Raw genomic sequence first — 9,476 nt, forward strand, 5'->3', positions numbered from 1 at the left:
GATGATGGTGTTGGACAGAATGGTTTCAAAGAAACTTTCAAAGTCCAAAAATTCTGTGATTTAATAGGAAAGGAGGAAATTAAAAAGTATCAAAATACTGTATATCAAAAGTAGCCATCTGTCCAAGAACATGATTCAGAATTAGTTATCTACTTTAAAAAAAAAGCTATAATCTTTTTAAATTTTAAAATATAATTTAATTGTTACAGTGGAAAACTCAAATGCCTCTATACTTACTTCAACCTTTTCAAAACATGTAATAAAAGATCATCATCAGAGCTCAGGCTGGACCAACATAAATGGCTAAACATCATCCAGATGTAGGCCTGGCTTTATTACAATGGGGATACTCATCTACAGAATATGGTCCTTGGGGCGCCTGGGTGGCTCAGTCTGTTAAGTATCTGCCTTTGGCTCAGGTCACAATCCCAGGGTCCTGGGATTGAGCCCTGCATCTGACTCCCTGCTCAGTGGGAGGTGTGCTTCTCCCTCTCCCTCTGCACCTCCCCCACTGCTTGTGCACGCACTCTCTCTCTGCCTCTCTCTCTGTCTCTCTCTCTCAGTCAAATAAATAAATAAAAATCTTAAAAAAAAAAAAAAAAAAAAGAACATGCTCCTTACACAAATCATGGTAAACACTTCGATAAAGAGGGTCCCTTTTGCATGAGTACTACATGTAAATTTACTCCCGCAAAACTCGAGCAACCCAAGAAGATTTACCAGATTACCCATCTCAGTTTCCCTTTATGGGTCTTACAGATGCCAAGAAAAATTTGAATAACTAGGGGTGCCTGGGTGGCTCAGTGGGTTATGCCTCTGCCTTCGACTCGGGCCATGGTCTCAGGTTCCAGGGTCAGGCCCCGCATCGGGCTCTCTGCTCAGTGGGGAGCCTGTTTCCCCCTCTCTCTATCTGCCTCTCTGCCTACTTGTGATCCTTCTCTGTGTCAAATGAATGAATAAAATCTTTTTAAAAATTAGAGTAATTAACAAGAAAATGGGGAAAGATGGGGGGACTCAAGGCACTCATCTCAACAGAGTCAAAATCTTTAGATGGCTCTTTAGAAACAGGATGAATGAAGCAGATATTGATGGGGTTGAGGCAAAAGGCTTAATACAGCATCTTCGAAAGTTAGGGACCCCCTGGTGGCCCTTCAACATTAAAGGGTCCCAGATAAGTCCACTCTGTTTATCCCAGTTGTTGGAAAGCAAAGACAACAGTAAAAAACCTTACCTGAACTCACCTGCACAAATGGTCAGGTAGATTAATCAAGATGAAGATTGACAGAGGGGCCCCGGTCTTCCGGTCTGACCCCCAGCTGGACCTTGGCCTGAGGACCCAAGGCCATATGCACTCATGTGGGTAAAATGGCTTGGGTGGGTAGAAGAAAAGACATGTAACAGTAACATGAAGAGTGAATTAAACACCACTGGCGCATAAGACAGATAAAGGGCTTTGGGGCAGATAGGTGCAGGTCTACCCAGACTGTGAGGCAAGGTAATTTCACTTTTGATAAGATGTGGTATTCAGAGGAAAAGATTTCTTAACTAGAAATTAGAAGGAATTCCTTTCTGGGAGTAAGGTAAAACATGGGAGTCAACCTGGAAAGAAAATGAAGCTTTAAGCAAAGTGGGCCAGACAGCAAATAATGCTGCTAGAACCCAGTAAGGATTCTAGGAAAGGGCTCATACCCTGACCCAACAGAGCCTCTTGCTATTTTAATACAGATGGAATTCAAAGTGGCCATGGATGGCCCTTCATCCTAGCTGCTGAGGCCCAAGGGCACACCTAGTAGAATCCCATGGCCCTTTAAACTTTAGAGCAGTTACCTGGGAGCACCTGTGATTTACATCAGTGTAGCATGACCTCCCCCTCATCACAGAGCAGTTCAACCATAGTATAAGACATATACTATGCTTAGTAAGGGTGGGAGCTATTCTAAAGACCACTGAAATCCTCCCAACCAGAGGGAAGCGGGCCCTGCTACGGAAAAATGCACAATGAAAACAATACACAGTACGAAGCCAGGCACTGCCTCAGCTCACAGGCACAAAAGCAAAAGAGCACAGGTCCATTGGAGGGGTAAAGAGTAGAGTGGTCTGGGCTGGCTAGAGGACAAGGGATGTGCAGATGAGTCAGGGACAAAAAGCTAGAAATGTAAGTTGGAACCAAACTAGTTCAGTACAGTCAACAATTTCTGACAGTACAGTTTACCATTTTTCCAACTTTACAAAATCACAAAAGCAATATGAATTCAGTAGAAACTGTACTTTGAGTTTGGAATTTTGATCTTTCCCAGGGCTAGTGATACGTGGTACAGTACCTTCTCCTGTTGCTGAGCAGGGGCTGTGAGCCACAGGGTCGACAACTGATATAACTGTTCTGTACCCATACGATCATTGTTTCTCACTTTCAGTACACTATTCAATAAATTACATGATACTCAACCCTTCAGTATAAAACAGGTTTTGTGTTAGATGTTTTAGCCCAACTGTAGGTTAATGAAAGCATTCTGAGCACAGTGAGGATCAGCTAGGCTAAGCTATGATGTTTAGTAGGGGAAGTGTATCAGATGCATTTTTTTAAAGATTTTATTTATTTATTTGACAGACAGAGACCACAAGTAGGCAGAGAGGCAGGCAGAGAGAAATAGAGGAGTCAGCAGGCTCTCTGCTGAGCAGAGAGCCCGATGTGGGGCTCGATCCCAGGACCCTGTGATCATGACCTGAGCCGAAGGCAGAGGCTTCAACCCATTGAGCCACCCAGGTGCCCCTCAAATGCATTTTTGACTTAAGGTATTTTCAACTTATGGTGGGTTTATCAGGATGTAAACCCATCATAAGGTGAGAAAGACCTATATAGCCTACATGGCAGCATTTGCCTTCTTTCAGAGAGGGAGAGCAGAAAGGAGCCTATTTATAGGACAGGTATGGAAGTGGACCGCTGAGCTCTGATTCCAATTCAAACCCTCAGCAATCAACCTCTCCACATAGTCCTTTTCATATAGGTAAAAAAGGTGATAATTACAGTATCTTATATTAAGGATGACGTGAGGCTACTAGGTATCTATTCATACAGGATACAAAGTGCTGACTGGAAGAGGCACATGCAGCCCAACGTCTATGGCCGCATTATCAACATAGCCAAAATATGGAAAGAGCCCAAATGTCCATGGACTGATGAATGGACAAAGAAGATGTGGTAAATATACACAAAGAACTATTACTCTGCCACCAAAAAGAATGAAATCTTGGAGAGGTGTCATTTCTCTTCAGGCCCTATGTACTCCAGTCACGGCATGATGTTTGTTCACAACGACTGCAAGGTGTTCAGATTCTGTAAATCCAAGTGTCATAAAAACTTTAAAAAGAAGCAGAATCCTCGCAAGTTCAGGTGGACTAAAGCATTCCGTACAGCAGCTGGTAAAGAGCTTACGGTGGATAATTTATTTCAATTTGAAAAACATAGAAATGAACCTGTCAAATACCAGTGAGAGCTGTGGAATAAAACTATTGTTGCAATGAAGAGAGCTGAAGAGATCAAACAGAAGTGCCAAGCTAAATTTATAATGAATGGATTAAAGAAAAATAAAGAATTAGAGAAAGTTCAGGACATCAAAGAAGTCAAGCAAAACACTCATCTTATCCGGGACCCTCCTGCAGGCAAAGAAAAGCACCTGGAATAAAAAATGGTGCAGAAATTACAACAGGATGTGGACATGGAAGATGCTTTTTTAAAAATCTCACTAACTCTTTCTATAAGCGCTTTTAAAAATCTCTTAGGAGACTACGAACTTCTAAATCTCAATTTATATTTTAAGTAAGGTCACGCAAATGAAAGGTAATTAGAAACACGTCTCTCTGACATGGATGGAACTAGAGGGTATTATGCTGAGCGAAATAAGTCAATTAGAGAAAGACAACTATCACATGATCTCCCTGATATGAGGAAGTGGAGATGCAATGTGGGGGGTTTGGTGGGTTTGAGAAGAATAAATGAAACAAGATGGGATCGGGAGGGAGACAAACCATAAGAGACTCTTAATCTCACAAAACAAATTGAGGGTTGCTGGGGGGGAGGGAGAGGGTGGTGGGATTATGGACATTGGGGAGGGTATGTGCTATGGTGAGTGCTGTGAAGTATGTAAACCAGGCGATTCACAGACCTGTACCCCTGGGGTTAATAATACATTATGTGTTTATAAAAACATTTAAAAATTATATTTAAAAAAACCCACGTCTCTCCTACATTGCTGTCATTATGGATGTTAGATTGCATCTCCATTGTTAAACCCACTCAGAGTTGCATTTATGTAAGTCATCAAAATTCTCTTTGTAAATACAAGTGTGGACATAAAATGGTCCTGCCACTTAGATAGTGGCACTAGGCAGATTTATGTGAACCAACGACAAAAATTCATGGCTAGCAATATGTAAAATAAATTTTCTTTGCAGTAAGAAAAAAAAAAAAAGAATGAAATCTTGCCCTTTGCAACAATATGAATGGAACTAGAGTGTATTATGCTAAGTGAAATAAGTTCGAGAAAGACAAATATCGTGATTTCATTCATGTAGAATTTAAGAAACAAAAGAGATGAACAAAGGGAAGGGCAAGGAAAAATAAAAACAGAGAGGGTGGCAAACCATAAGAGAGTCTGTCGTTAAGAGACTGGGGCTGCTGGAGGGGAGGTAAGTAGGAGGATAGGCTACATGGGTGATGGAGGTTACTTACTAGGATGAGCACTGCGTGTTGCATGTGAGAAATAAATTACTAAATGGTACTCCTGAAACCAATACTACAGTATATTCAAATTAACTAACTTGAATTTAAATAAAATTAAAAATTTAAAAAAAAAAAAAAAAGACTGACGTGGAGAGTAGGTCAATACCTATAAAGCACTTAAACACTTCCTGGAACATAAGAAAGCCTGCAGTGTGTGAGCTATTACACTAGATAGTTTTAGCATTAATTCTGCAACCAACAGTGCCACTGAAAGCAGAGTGGTTAAGACCCCGGGGTGTCCTTCCGGTGCTTGAGCAGACTGTAACATGTAGGAGGGGAGGGATCAGAGAGGTGGAAGGCCAGGAAGCTAGTTGAAGAGGTCACGGCAATTTTAAGTGAGAGGTAGCATCCGAAGCGGCAGCCACAAAGAAAAGAAGAGGGAAGGGAAGTGGGCCAGTTACCAGAATGTCTGAGCAGTCACATTGACAAAACCTGGCAAATGCCTGAATGTGGCTGGTAAGGAAAATGAAATAGAAGAATAAAGGATTTTGTCTGAAAGGATGTCCATTTTTGCACCAAGCCAACGACTGAAATTACACTCAGTAATTAATTCTGCCTGCTCTGGGCTGTGAGCTTGTTCATCTTGTACACCCTGTGGCTCTGCTACACACACACTCAGAATGCCTCCTTACTTCTCTGCCAGGAAGCCTTGATTTCACTTACCCTGCCTAAAGGTGACTTTTTAACCCATGCGTCATGCAGCTGCTGTCACAGGGTAACTGATAACAGATCTCAGGTGCACTGCAATCTTTCCACCTGGATAGCTTGCTACCTAGCTTCAAAGCTAGCTACCTGGTTTCAAAGGCCTCTGGGAGCACCTGACGACTTGCTTAATAACCAACTCCATTCCTCCTGCCCTTTAAATTAATCTTTCTCTTAAAGCTTCAGACGAATGTATTAAGTGCATCTTGCAAAGATGCGGCAGCCGTGAACAGAAACAAGCCACTAAAATGGGAGATGACAGTAGCTTCCTTCCCAGGCACGCTGCTCGGCACTCACACTATCATCCTGCACACCCACCCAGTCTCCGAGAAGCCCAGTCTCCTTGCCTCCTATATGCAAACCCTAAGGCTCCCCCCCCCACACACACACACCAGTGGCACCCACCCGGAAGGGGTACCTACGTCCCTTGCAGGAAAGTGCATGGGGCCAAGACTCAGGAAACCCACGTTTTAACTCCCCGCTTAACTTCCAGAGGACCACTCCCCCTACTTGATCCAAAGCCAAATGCAGTGCTCGGGCCCTCAGACCTGAGGTTGAATTGGATGCCCTCCCAGCGGCAGGGGGCAGTCAGCTGCAGGCACTGCCCCCTGTGTTCGCTCCTCCCAGCTCCGCGTGGCCAATTCAGGTCCTGACTTCCGCGGCCGGAACCCCACACTCCCCCGGGAAGCGTGCCCCTGGCGAGCGACAGCCCAGGCTCCTCCAGCGGGCCAGATGCTACCTCGTCCAGCCGCCTGTAGATTTTGAAACCTTCGTGCTCCATCAGCAGCTCCCAGTCATTCCCAACCCGCCCGAACTGCTGGAGCTCGTCACAGGCCTTCTGGAACTGCTCCTCGGAGAAGCCTCCAAACGCAGACTCCATCTTTCCACCGCCCCGGGTTGTCCGCCAGCCGCCGAGGCCACTGACCTCTGGGGTGTGCGTTCAGGGCGGGCCGAGAGAGTGGTCCAGCGTGATTGGCAGGGAACAGAGGCATGACGGGGAGCTAGCAGGACTACGGGGAAGGAGGAGCCTAGGGGGAGGCGTGGTCACGGAGGGGCGGGCTCAGAGAGGCGGGCGGGGCCGAGCAGGAGACTGCAAGGATGGAAGGGAAGTAAAATCGGAAAAATATTGGACTCGATCGTGCGGGAGGACAGAGGGGCTGGGGAAGTGAGGAGGCCTCTCGACAGAAGGGAAATGAAAGAAACTAATGTCACTTCAGAAACCTCTCCGTAGCCCATCTCATACTCCTCCCCACCCCCATACCCTCCAAACCTGCTTGGGTGTCCCTCCTTTATCTTCTCTGCAGAAGGTAGGGAAAGCCTCTGAGGCGATGGGTACACTCGGGAGGTGAGAAGGACAGAGCAGATATGCTTGAAAATCTCAAGCATGCTAGATGCTAGCATGAGTGCTATTCAAGGATCAGATGCTAAAACTGAATGCTCAAAGATCTTTTTGTTCCCTCAGACTTTGGGGTATTACTATATGTCCTACCAGCGCACTGCATTTGGCTTTGGATAAAGTAGGTAGTTTAAATATAACACCACATGGGTGCCAATAAATTCTGAAAACTCATGTTTCCTAATCCATAAAATGGGGTAAGAACTGTGCAACCAGTGAGAATTGAGGAGGTGACACTATAACATAAACCCAGAACATGTTTGCCCATGTTTGGGCAATGCCTATCAAAGTAAGTAAATTTCAATTAAAAAACTGCACTTATTTTACATTACTATATTGAAATGTTTCTCCTTCTAAACGTACAGACTTGAAATTGAGTACAAACTATGTTCATGCCAATTTCCAAGAAGAGAAATAAGATCAGTTGTGTCAGTACAGATAAGTTACTCTTTTATTCAATTCAGTGCTGGTTCTGTTTTGTTTTATGAGGATGGGAGGAAGGATGTGGTATTTTCCTAGACTGCATGCACAAGAGATGAGAGACATACTTTCCTAGTGTTTTTAGAATGCCTTTTAAGTTCTCCTTTATATAAACTGCTCCTTAGTATTAAAACTAAAATGCAATTGCTTGAATAGAGCAATTTCATCAAAACCCATTGGCTATGAACTATTTTCAAATATCTTCAAGGAATCCCACTATAAAGTTGTGCTTTGATGAAGCTGCACCTTTATCACTGTATAACAACAGATTAATGAAAATAACACGAGAGTGTAAATGACACTGTGCAAGATATGAGATGTAAGACCAGAAATTCAAATTGCATGCATCAAACATGTTTAAAAGTGTGTTTACCTACTAGACTCGGCAAGTCAATACACATATATTTGGATATGTTGAGTTCTATATCCATGTTTATTATAGTTAATAAAGGAAAGAATCATATTAGCAAATAGCTTTTATTTGGTGCAACCTCCGAAGTCTAGAAAAGACTTGGAGAGAGGTCTAAATCAGCCTGTTCTCCTTTAGCACTTCCCTATTTTAATAGACCATCCTGTTTCCTTTGTGAAAACATTCTCTAGAGGAACTTCCAACAACAGGACAGCTGAAGCTCCTGGCCTCAAACATGGAAATTCTGGGCAAAATATATCAAAAATAGTCTTAAATATACAGTTTAACTGAAAATAAAGCATATACACCAGATTTCAGAAAGGAAAGAGAGAATGAAAGCCAGAGACACAAGCACATTAGATAGCTTTAGAAGGGATTGGCTATCCCCCACCCCACATGCCCATGGCTTGTTTCTCAGTGAAGGAACTTTCTTCCTTTAGAGTAATACTCTTGGACTCACTCATTGGCTCCATCCTTCTCATAAGAAGAGGGGTGATTTATGAGTTTGAAAAAAGGAACTGCCAGGCATGTCTGGATCAAGCCCTTCTGTCTGCTCCTTTCTGGTACCTCTCCATCTGTAGAAAATGTGCATTCTCATCTGTCCTAGGTTATACAGTAAACTCAAGAGTGCAGGTGTGCTACTAGAACTGAGACTTTCCCATGCTGCCTGTGCCTGGAGGGCAAGTTTGGTTATAGGCAGTGTTGTAATTCTTTGTTGCCTCTGTTCTATAAACTGCTTTATTGTAGTAAAGGTGAAATGCTCATTTCCACTGTCAGACTTCCCCATCTATCTCAGTGGATTCTCTTCAGAAGAGAGGAATAATGTATTTGGAGTTTCCTAAGTTCCAAAAAGACAGAGGCTCCAGGGGCTGGGTCTGGGGTTCTAATACTCATCCAGGGACTGAAGACTGAAGACATGGCACTGGGCCATAAGTGGTGGGAGGTTGGCAGGGGACTCCTTCATAAAGCCTGAATCCCTTGTGGCTCCTGGGTGGTTCAGCAGGTTAAGTCCAACTCTTGGTTTCTGCTTGGGTCATGATCCATGATCTGTCATACCCTGGGCTCTGCAGGCTCAGGGTATGGAGTCTGCCTGAGATTCTCTCTCTCCCTCTCCCTCTGCCCCTCCTCTCCTCCCATGCTCTCTCAAAAGAAAATACAAAATAACACCAGGATCCTTCAAGATCTGCCCCTTCCACTCCCAGGAAACCAGAAAGTTCCCAGCCTGTACACTGTGGGAGCCTTAAACAGGAAGAAATAAACAGGAAGAAATAAAAAGACAAGTGGGAGAAACTAAACCCCAAGTGTATGCCAGAGATGGGACCTAAATTCATGTAACCTGTACTGTATGGGAACCACAAAGAGATAAATTTAACACCAAATCTGATTCAGGACCATTGAAACCCCTGGGATCCTGTGGGAATCAGAGCCAGGGACACTTTCACAACTAGGACATATGGAATTACCTGGAAGAAAACAACACCCACAGGGCGCCTGGGTGGCTCAGTGGGTTGAGCCGCTACCTTCGGCTCAGGTCATGATCTCAGGGTCCTGGGATCGAGTCCCGCATCGGGCTCTCTGCTCAGCAGGGAGCCTGCTTCCTCCTCTCTCTCTCTCTGCCTGCCTCTCTCTGCCTACTTGTAATCTCTCTCTGTCAAATAAATAAATAAATCTTTAAAAAAAAAAAAGAAAGAAAACAACACCCACAGAAG

General features: G+C 43.9%; 1 protein-coding gene across 3 annotated transcripts in view; it reads right to left on the reverse strand.

The window, feature by feature from the left end:
- PCTP (phosphatidylcholine transfer protein) overlaps window positions 1–6,508 on the reverse strand; it is a 24,718-nt gene extending 18,210 nt beyond the window's left edge. Inside the window, exon 1 of one of the 3 annotated variants that reach the window (XM_082707720.1) lies at window positions 6,222–6,508. In XM_082707720.1, the coding sequence (XP_082563846.1) occupies window positions 6,222–6,362 (141 nt within the window). In that variant the 5' untranslated portion in view covers window positions 6,363–6,508. Of the gene's footprint in view, window positions 1–1,241; window positions 1,310–6,221 lie in introns of those variants that run through there. The other 2 variants (XM_082707721.1, XM_082707722.1) reach the window with 2 other exon arrangements.
- Between the last annotated feature and the right edge of the window lie 2,968 nt (window positions 6,509–9,476).

The sequence above is a fragment of the Mustela nivalis genome (assembly GCF_964662115.1).
Source record: "Mustela nivalis genome assembly, chromosome: 17".
Classification (NCBI taxonomy): Eukaryota; Metazoa; Chordata; class Mammalia; order Carnivora; family Mustelidae; genus Mustela; species Mustela nivalis.